The sequence below is a fragment of the Acanthochromis polyacanthus genome, chromosome 3 (assembly GCF_021347895.1).
Source record: "Acanthochromis polyacanthus isolate Apoly-LR-REF ecotype Palm Island chromosome 3, KAUST_Apoly_ChrSc, whole genome shotgun sequence".
NCBI classification, from domain to species: domain Eukaryota; kingdom Metazoa; phylum Chordata; class Actinopteri; family Pomacentridae; genus Acanthochromis; species Acanthochromis polyacanthus.
This window is the reverse complement of record NC_067115.1, coordinates 20,682,170-20,703,505: the sequence shown is the minus strand read 5'-3', so window position 1 is coordinate 20,703,505 and position 21,336 is coordinate 20,682,170. Positions and strand designations below refer to the sequence as shown.

The 21,336-nt window shown below is 41.4% G+C and overlaps 1 protein-coding gene across 8 annotated transcripts in view; it reads right to left on the bottom strand.

Annotated features, from left to right (window-relative positions):
- Positions 1 to 8,671: 8,671 nt before the first annotated feature.
- The window catches only part of LOC110950946 (septin-9-like), a 128,975-nt gene continuing 116,310 nt past the window's right edge, over positions 8,672 to 21,336 (bottom strand). For all 8 annotated transcript variants that reach the window (XM_051945499.1, XM_051945498.1, XM_022193817.2 and 5 more), the window contains 5 exons: positions 17,641 to 17,758; positions 15,204 to 15,299; positions 14,843 to 14,939; positions 12,203 to 12,254; positions 8,672 to 10,736 (listed from right to left, as the gene is read on the bottom strand). In XM_051945499.1, the coding sequence (XP_051801459.1) occupies positions 10,520 to 10,736; positions 12,203 to 12,254; positions 14,843 to 14,939; positions 15,204 to 15,299; positions 17,641 to 17,758 (580 nt within the window). In that variant the 3' untranslated portion in view covers positions 8,672 to 10,519. The remainder of the gene's footprint in view (positions 10,737 to 12,202; positions 12,255 to 14,842; positions 14,940 to 15,203; positions 15,300 to 17,640; positions 17,759 to 21,336) is intronic.

The following is a 21,336-nucleotide window of genomic DNA, read 5'->3' as shown; positions in this document are numbered from 1 at the left end:
TTCCTTGCAACAAATCTACACACTCAGTGGCTCCAAGACTCAAGAAAAGGGCAAATTTGCATACGTTCCATACGGAAGAAAATCTGATCATATAAATGTAAATAAGGTGAGCTTAACTTATATTTTCCTTGAGAAAACAGTGAATTGATAACATGAGTGAGCAGCGGGCAGAGGAGAGGTTGATGGAGTGGAGAGGGCTCCAAGGTGCTTGTGGATCACTATATGCATTAATGTTAGGGACTGACAGTGGAAAATTAGCTCTTTTTTTTTTGGCCCATGCTGACACTGGCTTGACATGCTACGACTGTGGACAAACAGCAGGAGGCAGTGGTGCAACATCAGCAGCACGCATTCAAACATAAGCTTCTTTTGTACATTTGACTATTATTCACCTTTATTTCATGATGTATTCTTTAACATTTTTTCTGTATTTCCTGAAACCCCACTGCAAGCGTTAAATACAAACCCACATCGTCTCTATTGTGCATTAAGGAGGATGTTTCTCATTCAAAACACTTTATTCTGCCACTGAAATGATTCTTTTGGTTTGAGTCAAAGATGTCAAAGATCTATAAACTGTGTCAGAATGACAGGAAACACAAAAATGTTTTGTATTTTTGTGCAACATCTCAGTCAGACTTACAATTAAGTTAAATACCCTCTACAGCAACGTGACTAAATTCATGACAAACTATTGTCATGCTTTGATTACAGTTTTGTCTGCCCCTTCACAGCAAATAAATGATATGCAAAATAACTTAAAAATGTGCATTTTTTCTTTTTTTTTTTACAGTCCCCATCTTCACATCCTACAGACAGACACTATAATAATCTCAAGGGAACTTCAAGGCAGCATACTGCCTCTGTCCTGTGTTTGAAACTTTATGCCAGATCACTAGAAAAGCAATACAATTTACGGTATTCTGTTCACCAAGAATAAATGACTGTGTCCGTTAAATACATTTGTACTTTTGAATTCTGTGTGCAACTTCTTCACCATTTTCCATAAACTAATGATTCTTAACAAACAGCAAATTCTTCACTTTTTGCTGAGACCAGGACATCTCTAAAGCTATAAGAGCATCCTTGTTCAGATCAACATGAGCACTGGACTGCTTTGTTTGAGCTAATATACCGTATTTGCCTGCAAGGCACATAGGCCTCCAGACTGAATGCAATTGTGACAGAGAAAAAAGTTCATGGCTGAGGAGCTACAAGACAAGCATTCTATTAGCCCGCTCTGGAACATGCTGCTCTACCTACAGAGAAAATGAAAGGACAATCTCTCTGGCTCTATGTGCACTGCGGGCTCAAATCTGATTATTTTCCCCACCTACTGAGACTCAGAATTTGATCTTTTCATTTCTGTCCAAACAAACACTCAATCTGATTTTCCTCTTATTTTGACATACAATCAAAACATCAGATGTACACCACATACTGTAAGAGGAAAACGGGGGGGAAAAAAAATCAAGTTTGAGGGTGCTGTTTCATTCCTTCTAAGAGCAGCACAAGCCACAGAGGAACAAAATGTGATTCATATTATCATGACCTCGAAGGGGGTTTCATCACTGTGCGACTGCGAAGGATGCCAACTCGGTCAATGGTGCATGAAACTGCCTCCTTTTATTGGCATGGCATTCAATCAGTTCCTCCTGGGTATATGTCCTTGGCTTTGCAGTGGGGGCCACCCATTACAGCACTCCCTGCACCTGCCGACATCTTACTACCCAATCCCTTTTAATGCCTCCCCCCCCTTCCGACTTCCATCCCTGCATAAATACAATCAGCCCTGTCAAGAAAGCCAGAACTGCTCGCTCTCTTCCCCTATTGTTTCTGATTGATTATGCAGAGCAACCATCGCTTCATCCTCCCATTCCTCCCCAGTGTCTCTGAATTGCACTGGCGTTGGCTTGATGCCAATGGATACTCCCCCATCCTTCCTACTCCCACCCTCTGACCTTACAGCGTGCCCACCCACCAATACATCTCCCTTCTGCATTTCTAGTTGAGCAACTGTCATCCTCAACCAATAAAAGAAGAGCGAAGATGAGGTGGGGGAAAGATCACCCCTTGCAAACAAATTTAACAATTTGTTCATTAATTTATGCTCTTTCTCTGTCACACACTGAGAAGCCACAACTGGTCGAGGTGAAAACTTTCCCAAAGAGCTGAAAATGTAGAGGGGAAGCCGTGTGTCTTCTGTCACCCAGCCCACAAGGGAGCAGCCTATCTGCCACGGCGCAGAAAGATGGCCAAGCGAGCAACCATTTCTCATTTTATTGCACAGAAACAGGGGTTGCCGTTTCCTCCCAGCAGCCTGGCAGTGGTAGGTAACAACACAACTGCCTTGGCATGCCGAAGCACCTTGAAGGCTTGCGGGGGTCTATATTTCATTGTCAATTGCTCCAGTTATTATGCCGTGCACATTCGCTCACACTCTGCATCAGTGTGAGCTTTAACTGATGCGCCAGTCAGTCAGCCCCATTAAACCCCAAAGCAGTCCCTGGGCAGCCCTTTCCTCTTCTCTATTTGTTCCCCTCAGCAGCACTAAACAGCAGCTCCCACAACATTCACTCCAGCTAAACAACCTTCGTCTCCCCAGAGAGGTGTGTCTTTTCCTTTCCCACCTCTACTGGTGACTTTAATGAAATATGCAGCTGTCTTTTAATCAAAACAAGGCCAATTTGCATACGGACGGGATGAGGCGGCGGACTCCCCCCCCACCTCCACCTTCCTTTCTGCTGCTCTGACCACGCGAGAGCTGGCTGCGATCTCGGCAGATGAGCGCCCTGATGTCGAAGCAGCAGGAAGGAGACGGCGAGGAGGAGGAGGAGGAAGAGGGGATGCGAGGGGTGTGGGTGGGGGCGTGAGGAGGGGGGTGGTGGGGTAGGAGGGGCGGGAACATGGCTAGAAACAAGCAAAATCCAAATTAAACAAACAGATGGATGTGGCACATTAGCATTCATCAACAACAAACAGTGGTGCCATGCTTCATGTCCAGCAGGGCTCAAGGATAAATCTAGGGGAGGATTAGAGAACACCAGAGGTCTGTGTGCATCTGCATGGACACGCATTTGTGTTTGCGCAAATAAGTTTGCATGTTTAAAGGTGCCGATGAGCTCAGAGCGAACAGGACGACACACAACACAACCGTCAGCATGCACAGTTTTAATAAATGCAAAGCCATTAACGAACGGCGATTAATTACTAACAAATTACCTTGCGTCGATTACTTTGGAGGCGGTGTGCAGCGAGGCAGGGGATGTGTGAGCTGGGCAATGGGCAGCAGCAGTCTTTTGTTTTTGGGCTGTTTTTGCGGCTGGAAACAGAGGAACAGGCAGATATAACAGAGTTCTCTCCTGTTCTGTGTGTGTCTAAGTAGCTCTGAAGGAGACTGAGGCAGACGAAAGACGCGTTTGTGTGTGTTTGTGTGTGCGTTTGGGACCGAGAGACACAAGACAAGTAGCCACTGATGCCACACCAGACAGGCGTTGGCTCGCTCATCGATAGGCTTACCAGCCAGATGGTGAACTGGCTGACTGGAAGTCTATCTGGTTGTCTGGCAAACCTGGTGGCTCATTGGCTGTCTGGCTGGAAGAACTCTGCCTGGTAACGACAGAGCCAGTGGAGGAACAAGGAAAGCTTTGTTTTTCAACACTGTTTCTTTCTGTCTTTCCTCTCTTGAAAAACGTCTTTTTCTTTGACATTTTCGTGTACATTTATGTGCAAATGTAACGCACACTATAACACGCATTTTTGCAGCTACTAGGACCTGGTCACTATACAATTGAGGAACAGGCTGAATAGTGTGTTGGCTGTGTTCCTAAAGGAGTGCAATATGAATCGCTGTTTTCCTGCCAGCAGACACTGGTAACGTGCCGCCATGGAGCAATATGGTGCTGGGTGAAGTGCAGTGATATATTAGGCGGCATGATCCAGCTGAGACACATAATGTACCTGCTGTTAGATCTGGCAGCAATTTCAGTATTTCTGAAGCAGCACTGTGGTGGAAGGAGAGTCTGGCCACCATTTGCTTCCTAAAAATTAATCAGTGCAGAGTTACAGTTCGAGTCATTTACATTTTTTTGTCCCACTGAAAGAGCTATAAGCCTTGTGCATAATTATCAAGCCCAATTACCAATCACACATTCATACCTTGTCAGTCTCCAACTGCCCCGTCGGTGCTTTCAATTCAGCCGACACATCACTACTGAGCCCGGAGCCTGGGCGGCCACCTGCAGACACACCGCTCACCTTCAGAGGAAAAGGGATGAAACATATTTCAGCATGCTGTCAAATTTTAAAGCTTGTCAGATCTACCCTGGTTGAGCTGATATAACTTAGAATTATGCCACGTAGCCGGTGTTGTTGAATGGCTGATTAATTCAGACCTCCCACAGTTTCGCAGTGTGCTACTACATGTTGGCTCATTGCCAGAGCTGAGTGTTGGTTGTCTGCAACAACAAAAATGCAGCTCAACACGTGCTGCATCTGCTTAGTCTGGAGAACAGTTGAAAACATGTCTAAAACACACTTGGGGAAGCTCCTTTTGTACTTATGACTTCTGTCTACATATTTGTGAGAACACTTTGATAAGTGCCGATGATGACTCCTTCTGAAGTGCAGATCATCTGTTTCGAGCCCTCAGAGTCAAACATCCCATTAGCTTTGGTTGTTCAGATGATCAGAATAGAAATCATTCTCAACTAACATTCAATGCCGCGGTAAGTCTCAGAAACCAGCGAGGAGCTGACTGAAGGAAGGAATGTATGAATGGAGCGCAGAAACTATAATTGAGCCCAGGGGGAGACGGCGTGCAATTCAAGAAAAACATGGTTCTTACTTGATAATACTAATATTTGAAAATCATGACAATATACATTTATTTTACACATACAGAGGCCACAATAAATAGGAACAAGTGGAATTTCTTTACGCAAGGCATGTTAGTTTGTGCAGAGCAATATAATATTAATTTGCACATTTCCAGTAGTAAAAACAGAAAAACAAACAGTTAAGCAATCATGCACGTGATATGTTGAAATGTGAGGAAAGCTTGTGAATCTTAAACATTTACATGCTTAACACCTATCCCAAGGTAAATGTGGAAAGCCAGTAGCTAAATTGGATACCTTTAGGCAGCCAACTGGTACAGTTTATAAAGTAAATAAATGACATAAAAAACAACTAATTAAAAAAACATTATTGCCATTTGGATTACTGAAAGCTATTTGATTTTTGAGGCTTATGCTAGGCTCTTTGACCAAAAAATAAAATAAATGTAAATGTCGATTTTACTGTACATAGTTAAACATGGCAGTAATGTTTAGCTTGGACAGACGGTGCAACAAATTATTTTATGTCTTTAGGGATTGTGTCAGCTAAGGTGTCCACTTGCCAATCACTTTATTTTAGCACGACGCTATCTGAGTGGCGTAGTAAAAATGCTGCAAGCTAAAAAAAAAAAAAAAAAACTGTTGCAGATTCAAAACTCACCTTCATGTCATTTAGCGTCTTGTTCTTCAGTTTCTGAAGGTTTCCTGCAAAATAGTAAACGTTATTCACCTACACAAGGTCTAAGTAAGAGGCCATATCCTATAAATGAGTACAAACTGACTAATGTTGCTACTTCTTCAGTTAGCTTGTTGCTTCAGTGGCCTACAACAGAGACTTTTCAAAATAAAAGTTTTCAGAACCACAGAGGTTTGTCCAAGGAGAGGTAATTGAGGATTCTACATAACCAATGCCCCACCAAAGGTTTTTTACCGCCTGGCAAAACTGCGTTTGCCGGAAGGTATTGTTTTCACCTGCATGGTCTTGCTTGCTTGCTTGCTTGCTTGCTTGTCTGTAACAATTTGGTTACCACATGATAACTCGATAAAATATTGATGTAGCCTCACCATATTTGGTACACAGGTCTACCATAATAAGACACAGGTCAAGCTCGCATTTGGTGACCCTGACCTCATTTTCAAGGTCACAGGGGTCATCTTTGTCACCAGGCGGTCCAAGTTTGGTAAAACTTCTAGTTTTATGTATTTATTTTTAATTTGAGATCAAAACACAAATTTACATGCAAATACAGATGTAGTTGTTGCAGATGTGGCAACCTGATTAAATGTATATCCTTAAGTTAACAGTAAAGTAAAATTATCCATGGTAAGCATAATTTAGTTCCTGTAAAGTACTCAGCCCCCTTGGATGTTTTCCATTATTATTACCTTTCAGGACTGAAACATGCTCAATTTAATTTGGTTTTTTGGCAAGAATTTTAAAAACAAAATAGAGTCATGTACAAGTGAAAACAGATTTAGCCAAAGCCAAAGGTACACAGAAATGGTTAAAAGACAACAAGGTGAATGTTCTGAAGTGGATGAAGACGACCCCAAACCTCAGTCCAATTGAGAATTAGTGTTAAAATGGACTGTTCACTCAATCCCTGTACAGCTTGACAGAACTTGAGCAGCTTTGCAAAGAAGAATGAGGCAAAACTTCAGTGTCCGGATGTGAAAGGTTGACTGTGAACTGTTCATACAGGTGAGCAAAAGACTAAATACTGACTTCAAGGAGGTGAATACTTATCCAGTCACTGATTTTATGATTTATATTTTTAATTGATGGACACTACTTTGTAGAAATCTGTTTTCATTTTGATATGAAAGAGTCTTTTTTGTAAATTATTGTTTAAAAACAGCCAAATTAAGTTGTCCATGATTCCATGCTAAAAAGCAATAAAACTGGAAAACGTATAAGTGGTGTGAACACTTTATAGGCATTTTATATATAAAATTTTTCTTATGCTACTTGTGAAGGGCACTGCATGTTGTTTTCACCCAGTATTCAGTAATCATGATGAAGGCCATGTGTGTGTGCAGATGCTCCTAGTAACTCCCTTGGCATTGCCAAGTTATCTCTCACTTATATTTTTGGCTTAGACAGTCACTCTCCGTGCCATAAGGTAATCCATCTAGTTTCATAACAAATCTGTTCTAGTGTCATACAATATAAAATGCATTGTTGACAATTTCTTATGTTTTAACCTTTGAAATATCTTTTACTGTCCAATCTATTGCTGTGTGGCATGAATTTCCATCCGACAAAATTCAGTGCTTAAGATGGAAATATGCTGCACCAGTGGGAAAGCACAGACGTCAGTTCATATGCACCACTAAACTGGTCTAGCACCTCAGCCTGCCAGTGGATCTGGCACTGTCATAGCACTGTCAGAGATGTCATTATCACTCACCTTCATGCTTCAGGGTGGCTGCCTGGGAAACTGTTTAGATAGAGGTGTCAACATTAGGTGAGTTTTCAATAGACACTGATCTTTCTGAAAGTTTCATTGTCTCTCACCTTCACATTTGTCATTTGTCATCAGAGCACAGTGTTGGTCTCTGCACAAAAGTCTTTCAACCCGCTGAATTCAACACAGAGACAGCAGCTAAAGCCACAGCAGGAGCTCCAACATGTGAAAGGATGGCAATGACCTTCGACAAGCACCACTGTCAACACATTACCGTCGGTGCAGTAGTCGAGAAAGAGTGTGACAGGAGGTGTAAATGAGAAGCCCTATTAAGCCAGTGCTGTGTGAACATGGCGTGATGCTACTGCAAAGACACATTTCCTCTCACCTGGGTTTTCACTGTGAATGTGGTGCTGCACGTTTTTATATGCACCACCGTTCCAAAGTTTGGGATCGCTCAGACAAATTTATGTTTTCCATGAAAACTGACACTTTCATTCATGTGCCAACATAATCGCACAAGGGTTTTCTAATCATCTATTAGCCTTTCAACACCATTAGCTAACATATTGTAGCACTAGAATACAGGACTGATGGTTGCTGGAAATGTTCCTCTGTACCCCGATGGAGATATTCCATTAAAAACCAGCTGTTTCCAGCTAGAATAGTCATTTACCACATTAACAATGTCTAGACTGTATTTCTGCTTAATTTAATGTTGTCCTCATTGGGGAAAAAAAAGCTTTTCTTTCAAAAATAAGGGCATTTCTAAGTGACCCCAAACTTTTAAACAGCAGTGTAGGATTGTAGACTATTATGAACTGTGCTCAAGTAAAGTGTCTTTCTGTAGTTTATGGTGAGCTGTCATTGCATTAAAAACGAAGCCTATTCTTGAGACAGGTGGTCAAAATACTGCAGTGTATTGTTCTCTACTAGCAGATACTGTATTTATTTCCATCCATCTTTTTGTCCTGTGCACTGCACTGTTTGTGAATGGGATCACTCAAGCGTAACGTGAAATCTAAAAATGTCAGTCATTTGTTTGTTGAGGTACCAAAGCCAAGGTTTTTACTTCACACGCTATTTGCTGCTTTATGTATGCGAAACAAAAGCGATGTAAGTTTTCAATTACAACGGCTAAACGACATTGAAGAAGTTACTTTTCATTGAGATGAATTTCACGTTAAGCAATGTGATTAGCAGCACATTCCTTAATTATACAATATAATGATAATTTTTGAAGACAGACTAAAGTGACAAGGTTGTGGATTCACTAAAGTCAGTTAACCTCTGTTTTTTACTTCAGGAAATGGTGAAATAGTTTAATGAGTTTAACATTTTAAGAAGAATGAAAAGGCACAGAGCATCATCTGCTCTTCATCACTGCTCCTCATTTCTACAGTTTTGACAATCATGACAATCCACTTTAAACAATAAAAATATCAATCTTTATTCTTTGAGATAGCATATCAAAGATAAAACCTTGATCTATAATACCATGACAAATTACACAAGAACTTTACAACAGTAAACAGAGTGTAACCCAATATCTTTCTCTGGATAAGAGATGTCACTTCTCTTTTTAGAATTTAATATCTTGTGTGTATGGAAAATATTTGTTGCTTTGACATAAAACGCTAACTCTCTTTTGGACATTAGAACGTTATATTGAGACGTAGCCTCTATAAAATATCCCTTGAGCTCGTATGAATGTGCACATTTTTCCAAAAATATGAAATATTCTCAGATGCTGATGAAATATTATTTGATTTTATGGATGTTTGTAGGCACAAATTCTTCCTCCGTTTGTAGCAGAGCAGCTGCCTCTGACAAAATGCTTAAGAAATGTAAAAGTCATTGTTGTCACTTTTATCTATTGACAGGATTGGATCTAATTATTAACATCAGGCAAGGTCATTTATTGCTAGATATAGTGCAGTCTCGCAAACAGAGTACAACAAACTGTATGAAACAAAAACCAAACATAGTCTATGTCTAAATTATCATCACTGTTAAAGACCTGCAACAAACATCTGGAAGCCAACAGCTGGAATGAAAGTTGAATTAAGCGGATTACACTAAACATACACATAAATACCTATTCATAAATCAACTCTACATACTGTATGTGCTTCTCTTTAGAACAGAACAGAAAAAAATGACTTATTTGCTTGACAGTCAGAAAAACGGACAAAAACGGCTGCATGGGACAACAGTTGCACCCTCATCTTATACAACAATATTAGAATATGAACATCAGCAATTAAAATACAACAGTAAATGAGCAATGTAAAATGCATCATATGACTGTGTTACACGACATTGGCATTATATAGAAAGAGACAGTATGGTTTGGCAAAAAGAGGCTTTAAAAACATCGATGGAAAAATTACAAGGGGGACTCATTTTTCCGAAAGCTGCTCCACACTGCCGTCGCTTTCTTTTTCATTCTACAGTGCGGAGGTGTCGAAAACATCTTTACTTTCTCCATAATACTATGAACCTAATCTAAATATCCCTACTCAACCCTAGGAACTATACAATACTATACACCACAACACAGAGCAGACCGGGCCAGTGGCGCCAAGTTATTTCTAGTTTACAGCTAATCTAGCATCATCTCATATGCTGTACTTCATTGTGAATTATGACATTTCTCCTCATCTAGACAGCCCTGGGTGGTGAAACTTTCTGTGATGTTGCAAAGATGTTCTGTAAGCTTGTTTCTTCTGGATATTATTTCTATTCATACTAATGGAGTCAGATCACATGTATGTGTATTCGATTGCGCTCTCCTGGATGTGCTAAAATAAAGCTAGCATCCAAAGCTCTGGAATGAAATATCTGTAGATTTCTTTGTGGTTATCCATGATCTGACAACTTTCATGGTTTATTGTAAACAATCCTGATTGTAGACTCAGCTGATGGACAAAAACCAAACAGGAGTTCTTTACAATATGTGGGTCGCAGTGAGGACATGATTTTGCTCACAACTGCATTAATGGAAAAAAAGACAAGAATACAGTTCATGGAAGGGAAAATGTCAGGATTTACTCTCCATCCTGTGTCTTGTAACATCCTGATAAATTAAAAGCTGTAGTTAGGCAGTCCTTCTCGGTAATAAAAATGGTCTTCACAGCATGAGTGTATGTGTGTGTGTGTATGTGTGTGTGTGTGCTTTATCATGTAAACAGGATGTGTGAGTGTATGTTTTGTGCCTGGCTGTGTCCTGATGTCATAAACTGGTGAACTGGCTCCTCACTGGACGCCCCTCTACATCTCATGGGTCAAGGCTTCATGCTGAGCGGCCACTCCGTTCGGCTGCAGGGCGCTGGGCTGCTCCTCCAGCTGACCGTTGGCTTTTGGCTGAACAGCAGGATCGTCAGACAGGTGAGCGCTGAAATGGATGTTGGACTCATTTAGCCGGCGGACGCGATACGTCTCGTAGTGGATGCTGCCTGTGATGTCCTTGATATTCTGCATGTGTGTCCTGCAAATGAAAAAAGACAGAATTACAATGACAGAAAGTATAGCAAAAAGCTTTACTGAAAAAAACGATCTGCCTCACCAGGAAACAAGGAGCAAAACACTAATTTTGGGGTATAACTGTATACTATAAAGCCTTACATCAGGTTGGTAGATAGGTTGCATCTGTCAACTGCAGTCACCTTAAGTCATTCTGTAGATCATATAGGGCACCTCAGATTATCCGACACCTGTTCCTATTTACTGCTCCTAAACTAAGGCTGTGAGCACATTCAGGCTTCTCTCCCTCTAATATGGCCCTGAGAAAGGCAGATGGTGCAGAAGAAGATTCATGAGAAAGACAACTGGTGTAAGAAGAAGATGTGTCAGGACTCCCTGACCTGGTCAAGATTAGATATTGTCTAGTCTGACATGCCTGAGCAGATAAGCTGTTCCCATGTTGGGTTGTAATCTAAGTATGGCATTCCTGTCAACCCAATATATATCCAAAGGTTGAAGAGAATCCTCAGAATTCATGCTGGCAGTGCTCACATAAATGTGCTGCTTTGTTGTACCACTTCTCCTGACCTCAGTAAACCTTATTCTCACCCTAAACCATCTGTGTCTGCTTCCTCATCCTCTCTCAACATCGATGAAATTCCACAACACAGGGAGCAGTAACTCTTTTTCTTAAATCTAATATCCCTCTATTTTGCTTAATGATTCTGCCGCCAGTTCACAGTGCCATGTATGTAGAACACTGGATACAAAATAGTGCAAGTGCAGGTCTCCTTGGCTGTGAAGCAACATTATGCGTTAGATGAGAAGAGCTCAGAAACAGCGGGCTGATAGAGATTTTTTAGGGAACGTCTGTTCAGTTTCTTGACTCATTCCTCCACCTTTGGTCTTACAGTTGACTTAAACCTGCAGAAGCTGATCCCTGTTCTACCTGATCTGCTTTATACTCACATTATTCAACACGGCGATGTGAAAAGTAAAATCAGTTTACTGGGTGATTGTGCCCTTTGCAATTTTTCCCCTTTTGAAGTATTAACTGAATTTGAATCATGTTAAACTGTGATGCACAGTTTAGATAAAACCTGAACACTGTCTGAAACCGACTTCCACATTTACAAATGGGTTTGGGGTAAGTGGAGTGCATGTTTGTGTTCTGTGGGAATAAGACAGAAATCCCTACTGATGCAACTTAAATGCAAAGATTCACTGGAGAAACCTGAGCAGAAGTTCCTGTGCCTTTGCAAGCACTCCAAACATCTAAAAGAATCTCATTTGTATTGATTTGAGCATTAACCTGAGGCTTTATAAAGTCATGGCAGTTTTCTATTAATTTCAACACCTCTACATAATAAAGTGAGTGATTAATGATCTGTATGGTGGCTCGGTGCATCACAGGGCTTTAATTTAAATCCTCTAATGCCTGTATAGGTCATAATTCACTAAATAAACCCAAGGAGTGTAATGGAGGCTCACCTGATGAGGAGATCTCGCAGGTAGGCAAACTCACAGTGTGCAATGTTCTCAACTGCAAAGAGAAAAAAAGAGGAAACGGCTGAAATGCACAGTTTAGGAGAGACGAAGCACCCAAAATAATCCTGCATCCAGTCCGGCTTGGGTGCTCTACCATAAAACCACCGATAGATGGCAGTGTTGCGCACAAGTCAGCTGAAGGGCATCCACTAACATGACATCTCTAGCAATTTTCTTAAGCCAAGATAACGCTCTCCTTCACTTTCAAGTAATTTAATACATCTCTGCTACCCTCCGTATAGAAGAACTTGAAGTAAGACATTTTAACAAACTCCCCATGACAAGCTGCTGCTGCTGCCTCCAGAAGGGCTAACACATGTCTGAATTATAGATTATGTCAAGGGTGAAAATGAAATAAAGGAGGCTGCTATTTATGTAAAGCTTTGAAATCTGGGGCAGGAAATTAAATTCTCTTTGAAAGGAGAAGAGTGGAATAACTGCTGCGTCTGTGAACGCTGATTAGTAGCATCGAGGGAACATGCTACTAACTCGTAACGAGCTGCACCGCCGGTATCTGCTCGCTCTGCTCCTGGGGTGGCATCGAGGGGTCCCTATATAAATTTAAATACTCTTGTGATATATACAGACTGAACTTTCTGGCTTCTCCTCTGTGGCCTAATTTATGATGCCGGCGCTGACATGTCCAGCAGCTCGGCAGCTTCCCTTCTCTCTCCTCTCCCTCTTTTTCCTTCTTTCCTACATCTTGGCTGAATTAGAATGTAGCCTTTGTTCTTTCTGCCGAACAAGACTGCATTTGTCCGGCAGTTCGGGTACTTCACCTCTCTGAACTTGCACATTTGTGGGGTTGATTTCATAAGGCTCGCTGGGGAGAAGTAGTCACCTTCACATTCTAATGCTAAAGGCTCACAGCGCTGTCTTCTAAATGTTTTTTGAAGGGAGAAAACTGTTTGCACTGATGCATTTCTGAGTTTTAAGAAGCTTGCACTAGCCTTCATATGTAAAATAATAGCTGAAATGACAAAAACCTGGATGTACGAAGAATAATCTTTGAAATTCTGAATTCATTGATATCCCTGTGCTTCCTCCTCAAAGTCTTGTATTCCTGTATGCTGTTGAAATGATTTCTAAGAGCTGAATAATTCCTGTTTATGAGTCGATATCTATTGAGTTTATCATACGTTTGAAGGTCATACTCCCAGTGACCATCACACTGAATCATAGTTAAGATATCCTTTTATCCTGTAGTCTAATTTACATGATATTAAATGTTTTTTTTCTGAATAATTTATAGGTTGCATTGCATTTATAGGACAGCCAATAAACCCGAGCACAGAACGCTCTACAGAGGACTGCTGAAGGGCGTCCTCAGAAGGAGACAGTGTTTGTTAAGCAGTAATAGTCCCCCGTCCTGGCCTCCTTCAGCTGTCGTTTTGTATCCTCGCTGCCTGTGCAGACAGATGTCGTCCCTTTCTCACATTCTCTCTCTCTCTCTCGCACACCCAAAGGTGACGTAAGGATACTCGCTCACAAAGAACTTCTCTGGCAGCGTCAGTGTGCAGCACGGGCCAACAAATGTAAACGGCATCAAAGTTATTGCGTGCAAGTGTGTCTGTGAGGCAGTATGTGTGTGTTTTATGTTTCTGCCTGTCATCCCAAAGGACACAGAGAGTCCCAGTAAATCTTTTCCTCCTGTCTCATGCTCTCCTTAGTTACAGACTCGGAGAAACTTATGTAAACAGGCACCTGGTAGTCGCACAACAGACGGTCTAGACTGCAGAAAGCCAGGTTTTAAAGCTGCAGTCAATAAGTTTCCGCGTGTGTTGTTTTCTTTGCGCTTTCACCTTGTTTTTGCTCGTAAGTTGTGATGACTGACCTGGTAGCATGAATGTGACTTTATTATTTATCAGAGTGGAGTTAGACGGCTTTGGCACCATTGTCTGGACAAGTGTGAATCTATTATGAGTACTGGAAATGGTTTTTATGTTAAAATTACAAGGGGGACTCATTTTTCCGAAAGCTGCTCCACACTGCTGTCGCTTTCTTTTTCATTCTACAGTGCGGAGGTGTCAAAAACATCTTTACTTTCTCCATAATGCTATGAACCTAATCTAAATATCCCCACTCAACCCTAGGAACTATACAATACTATACACCACAACACAGAGCAGACCAGGCCAGTGGCGCTAAGTTATTTTACTCTCCGTCCTGTGTCTTGTAGCATCCTGATGAATTAAAAACTGTAGTTAGGCAGTCCTTCTAGGTATTAAAAATGGTCTTCACAGCATGAGTGTATGTGTGTGCTTTTTCAGAGTGAAGTTAGACGGCTTTGGCACTGTTGTCTGTACAGGTGTGACCCAATTATGAGTATTGAAAATGTTTTTTTGTGTTTGACCAAACCATGCAGATGGATAGTAGAAGACATTACTAGGTCAAGTTGTAGTAATATTCTCTAAGAAATTGGATTTTTCAAATAACTGGGTTTCTGTTGGGAGCATGTTTGATCTGAATTCAGCCTGTAAGGAAACACACATTATTCAACCCGGCGATTCATTATCAGTTTGGCAGCTAAAGCTTCCAGCTGTGCATTTTACGCGGGCGTGAATTAGGATTCGTGTATCTTACCCTCTATTGTGCCCCATTTTGTTTTCCTTCCCAGAATCCTCTTCCCGTTCACTTGGTACTCCTGGTCGCTGCCCACCACAGCAAAAGGGATCATCTCCTGTTGAATGCACGAAGATGTTCGGTGTTTTTTCAGCACTGTGTTTTTGTTTGTTTGCCTTCTCCAGAACAAAATGCTAATGAATGTTTTTTTGTGGCAATCACGGCTTTTAAGATTTCCCAAACAAATACAGAAAAGGTTCACCAAACAAAGTCACAGAGTGAAATCTGCAGAGCACACATCAGTGATGAAACCGCAGCAAGCTTCCCTCTACCGTGGCTGCAAAAAAATCTGAACTGACTGAACCCAACACTGACAACTTACCCTGATTTTATCATTGATCATCCTGTCATCTGCATCCTCATCAAACTCTTTCTGAGGGTACACGTCGATCCCGTTGGCTCGCAGCTCTTCCCGAATCTGCATGCACAAAGACACACAGAACATTAAGTCCATCCGACGAAAAAAACATTGTAAAGACACACAAAATTACATTTAATGTGATATTTTATCAGTCTAATGCGGTCTTTAAAATCTTGCTACATCATCATTACACAGATTTAGATAATGAGATCTGAGATCTGAAAATGGAAAAAAGGAAAGTCAGTCTGGGAAGTACAATCATTTATCATTTTACCCAAACACACTTCATTGTGGTTCGGAGCCCTGTTTCCGTGCAAGTATAAAGTACTTGGATAAACATTTGGTTATGTTATACTGGCTGGTGCTGACATTAAATTGTTTCTAATGTCCTTGACACAGAGGAGTTAACATGGAGGTTAACCGCTCTTGAAAAGAAAAGAAAAAGAAAACAGCCACCCGTATTCTCTGTCTGTCTTTATAACGACTGAAACTCAGGCCTGGAAAACAGAGAGGCTTCTGACAGAAATGTCCTTTTAATGAATAACTATTCACTCCCACAATTACTACTCTGACAATTTCCACTTGGTCCTCGATCAGACATTTCATTGTTTACCCTGAAAGCGTTCTCAGGGTTACATTATAGGATGCAAACCAAGTGAAACTCAACAAAAAAAAAGCCACATCAACTGTTGGTTAGAGGAATGTGAACAGACATTCACAGCTGGACACACTGAGACCCAGCATTTAATGAAAAAAAAGCCCTCTTATTCTGTTTGCATGTTAAGTAGCTTCAGGGAAAATGGGAGGAGAAAAAAAAACACTTGGCACAAGAAGCTTTTAGTCAATAATCTTCAGGGTCACACAGAGCATGTGTGGCCAACCAAAACAATCCGGCTACAAGCTCTACGGCTTCTCCTCTCTGCCAGGCCCTGGGTCCACCCCTGCTTTGTTCTTATTGGACCCTGTTCCGGGTATCAGAGGGGAAAAATGGTAGCCAAGACACCCGTTGTGCTTCCACCTCTCTATAAATGAATAAAGCAGTTAGGGGAGCCGGTATTCTTGAAAGAGTGGATAGAGAGATGAAGGAAATGATGGAGGAAGGCAGGTGGCAGAAGCCCTCCTGTGGATTGAGAATTGTCCAACAGAAACACGCTGAGGAAGAGATTCAGTCAAGAATATGTAAGTCTCAGGCCTGGTGGAGCAAGAACGTGCTGTAGCAGGAAAAGTGATGATAAGAAGGTGAAACCTGTGGGGCTGCAGTGGATGATTATCACACTTGCAAGTTTCCTTACAATAAGAAAGCTATACTTTCTCCCAAGAGGAACAAGAAGTGACACAGCTGAGATGAAATCTGCCTTCATGAATGAACTAATGAGAAACTTTTTAAAGTTTAGCCTATATATATTTGCTCAGTTTGGTCATGTAGCCTTGTTTAATGTACCAAGTCGTGGGGTTTAAAGTTGTAAAGTTAATGATGTACTAAAACAAAGATTTGTTGGTGGCATCAGATGAAAAATCTGGACTATACAATCATTCTAATAGTAGTTTAAACATTAGCAGAGAACCAAAATTGTCCATCTGATCACACAAAATTCATTATGTCATCTCTGCAATCACAAATGTGTCTTTGAGTCTATACATGCACTATTTAAATGTGGACTGAAGTAATGGGATGAAGCTACTGTGCTAAAAAAAACAAGCAGCATGAAACTCTAAACTAAAGAAGTTTGACTTTCACAGAGCCATCAAAAATGAACTCAGATTATTTGCAGAATTTGATAAATATTCATTGTTAACTCAAACTTTCTTTAATTCTAGTCATGTCTCAGTCCCCAGCGGAGGCCTCTTTGAACTGTGCTGCACTGCACCCGTAATTCATGGATATTAAAGGGCGTGTATGCTCAGCTGGCAAGTGGGCAGAAGCTCCAAATCTGAAAAAGACTGAACTTTACAGTTGTGGATCGCCGTTTATAAAATAAATGCATCAGATAAACAGTTTTTAAATGCTTCCGTCTGGAATGAGCAGGATGTCCAAATTATTAGTCATGGAGGATGATACAATATTTCCCAGGATGGCTACAATGTTTGTTTGTCCAGACGGTTTTTGTTTGTGTTGCCTGGCAGCTCTTAGTACGACATCAACCAGTGGTTAATGATATACTTACACCTGCATTTATGACATGAATCTGCCATCTGACCTACTGATGCGCTTCATTTGTTTATTTTAAAGAGCAGCTACAGGTTTGTTTTTTTGTTTTTGGCATGTGTGATGGAGGAAAATGTAACCAAATGTATTAACGGCACAAGTGAGAATGAGGTCAGACGCTCAAATTGTTGTTGGTAAAAGCACCACTGTCATTCAAACGCCTACGCACACCCAGAAATACACTCTGCTCACCGTCTGTTTGAAGTAGTCCCTCTCCTCCAGAGTGAGTGTGTCGGCCTTGGCGATGACGGGGACGATGTTGACCACCTTACTGAGGCGTCTCATGAACTCCACATCCAGAGGCCTGAGGCTGCAGGGATGAAGACACAACAGAATAAAACTTTACTTCAAAATATCTGTAACTATGTGCAGTAAAAATGTTTCTTATTAAAAGGAGAAGCAACAAAGATGGCATTTTCACCACATCACCAGATTGTTGCATATTTGCTCACAGTGACAACCAAGATGCCATTTCTCTCTCTAATTTTTTAATGACTAACTAAAATGTGATCTCATATGGATGAAACTATTTCTCATTTTTTTCTCTCTCTCTCTCTCTGTGGCAAAAAGAAAATATCTTACACTACAGAAAGTTACAGCACACAGAATCCATCCATCCATTAGCTATACACCGCTTAATCCTCAGTAGGATCATGGGGGAGCTGGAGTCCATCCCAGCTGATTTAAAGTGAAGGCAGGGGACAGGTCACAGTCTATTGGAGGGCTACACAGAGAGACAAACAGGCACACTTGCATTCACAAATTATCTCAGCATGTTTTTGGACTGCGGGAGGAAGCCGGACAACCTGGTGAAAACCCACGCATGCACAGGGAGAACATGCAAACTCCATGCAGAAAGATCCGTTGCCCAGGCCGGGACGCCAACTACAGATCATTGAGCTATGAGGCCGATTCACTGTGCAGCCCAGCACAGAACATGGACGTAAAATAGAATACAGAATGACCATTAGAGGGCAGTCATGGTCCATTTCCTTGCAGTCAGTCCATTCTAGTTCCTGATGTTGCAGGATTCTACTATATGCTGCTATTAGTCTTTTCTTTACTTCCTGAAACCATTTTGCTGTCACACGTCTAATTGCGATTTCAGTAAATTATTGAAGAACTTATTCAATAAAGCAGTCTTTGTACTGCAGCTTGTTGTTTTTCCATTTGTCTTCAATATTCCGCTGGTACCTAATTCGAAGAAAACTTGGATACAAGTTTATCCCCTCATTGCCTCCTTGGATGCTCCTCGTACTAATGCCATCACATAAAGTTTTCACTTTTCTCCTCTAACAGCCTGCGATCTTGCCCAGTGCAGGAATAATTAGGGCTGTCCTGCAAACTCTACACACTACACTGCTGCTGCGTTTTTGTTTTTTTTGGTCTCAATGTTGCCTCTAGTTGCTCCTCCAGACAGCCTCTCTTCATGGTGTCTGCTCTGCCCTCCAATTAGCCTCAGCCAAGCCAGGCGAGCCCGGTTCAAAGACTCCAGGGCAGCTGGAGGGGAGGCCTGGTTAGCTCTCCACAGCGACTGACAGACATGTCACCATCAAAATAGGACGAAACACTGGTGAACATGTGTTACACAGAGCGTGAAGTAGAGGAAAGGAGAAACAGAGCAAGAGCAAAGGTAAACACAGATGACACGTAAGTGATGCATTCAAACCCTTGGGGGACAAAAGCCATATGAAATATAAATTTTGAGAGGAAGGATAGCAAGATATCAAATAAAAGACAACAAAAGCATAAGCTTGTGGTTGATGATCTTTCTGTGTCAGTGTTTATTTAATCTAATTGTATAGCAGCATGCATAACCATAAATATGTACAAAGGTAAGGATGTACAAACAGCCATGTGTGCTGTATCGTATGCATGAGTGGGTAAACATGCACACTTTCACATGTACACGTTTCCCTGCATACAAGCATATGCTGTACGGACAGTGAATATAAAATATACATGCATGCATGAATGCACAGATGTGCAATTATACGTTTGCATGCATGCACAAATTCTCCCTGTTGTGTGGTTGAGAAAAAAAATAGCAGTCATGTTTCAATAGAGAACAGTGAGCTCTTTGCTCAAATGAAACGTGGAGAAAACTATCAACTGCAGTTCAAACAGCCCTCCTCTCCCTCCCTCCTTCTTTTCCATAATGGATCACAAACCAGTTGTGAGTCGATGAGAGTCAAAATGCAGCCTTCCCTTTCTCAGGAAGACATGTTAAATGAGGTAACAACAAGGCTACCCGGAGGGAAAATAGCGGGTCTGACTCTGCCATTATCGGAAATGGCTGCTGATGCCAAGACTGTGTTGTGCTTCACTGAGCGCTGCTCTTCTATCTGAAACCACAGAAGCAACTTAAAAGTAAATTGCTTGCAAATTACATTTGAGGCGAGATAAATACAAACTGTTGTTTAAGAAGCTTCAAACAAAAACGCAGTAAATAAAAAATAAAAATTTTTTTAAAAGAACTGCACATCTCCAATGATGGAGGCCTGTGAGACCTCATTCTGTCATCATTTTCCTGCCTGTCATTCTCGGTCACATGGCTGAGGCATCCAGAAGCTTTTGGCACTGTGTCTGTGTGTAATTGGTAACAGGCTTTAATTTAAAACTTCAGCTGACATTACTGTGTGAATTGAAAAGAGAAAATAAGCAAAAAGAGACTACTGGAGCGAGATTTTAGAGGTTTGAGATACGTTCATGAATTATACTAAAATCAGTGAGAGGATCAGTGCTGCTATGTGTACACAATACCGGTATATTTTTTGTGTGCACAGAAATACAACAGTGAACTTGTAATGTGGCTCTGTATCCATCCATTTTTGAATCTTTATATCTAAACTTACACTCTTGCAAGTCTGTTTACCATGATTTCAACTCCACAGTCACCAGATCACAACGGTAGCTTCGACAGATGCTTCCTTTGTTCTCCTGCCTACAAGGAAGACACCACTTCCTGACAGATGTTCGCATCTTAAATTTCGAAATGAGTGCGAGTTTTCATGTATTCACCAGCATGTTTTGGTGAAGTGTGCATGTCTGCTTATGTAAAGTATGCATGTGGTAGTGACAGTTTGATTACAGCCTGTTTGGAGACAACATTAGATTATGAGGGAGCTAAGAGAGGAAAGAGATACAGATTGGAAATGAAAGAGTGAAGAGAGGGCATTGAACTGGCTGAACTCTGCAGCTGTAAGCAAGATGATACACATCCAAGGCAAGTGTTAGCAGGCCCACTGCCCACTTGAGTCCACTACTTGGGCCCTGCTTTGCATGAACGACGGTACGAACATTCTCTGGAGCAGCAGCTGTGGCAGCATGAGCAGATGATGAGGGGGTCTGTCAAACAGCGGGACACATGTCATCCCCCACTCACAGAAAGAACGTCTAAGTGGACAACTGTTGAGTTACTGGTGCACAGAAATGTGAAGCAGCAGTGGATGGGTCTGTCTTTAGGATACGTAGCAGGAAGGCATGTTTACAGCTGGTGCACATGAGTGATTTTATCTACATTTGCTCAGTACGGTAACCCTAAGATGCCTCTATTAAACCTCAAATGCTCAAATGCAGTTGCGTATCTGCACAAGTGGCTGCCTGTCCTCCTCAGCGCACGTAAGGACGCACAACTCATCACCGTTATATCGAGCAAATTGCAGAGCTGACTTGAAGACAACAACTCCAACCCCTGACAAAGCACCGAATGTGGCTTGTATTATCTCAGCACGAGTAAAGCGAGCCAAAGCAAACGTCATGCAAGTGAAATAAACTGCCTTCCACTGTTTGCTCAACAGGACACATGCACTTTAAGGACAACTTGAGAGAGACATGGTCAGTTTTTTTCTTTTTTTTTTGCAAACTATCATTTACGCTAAAGACAGT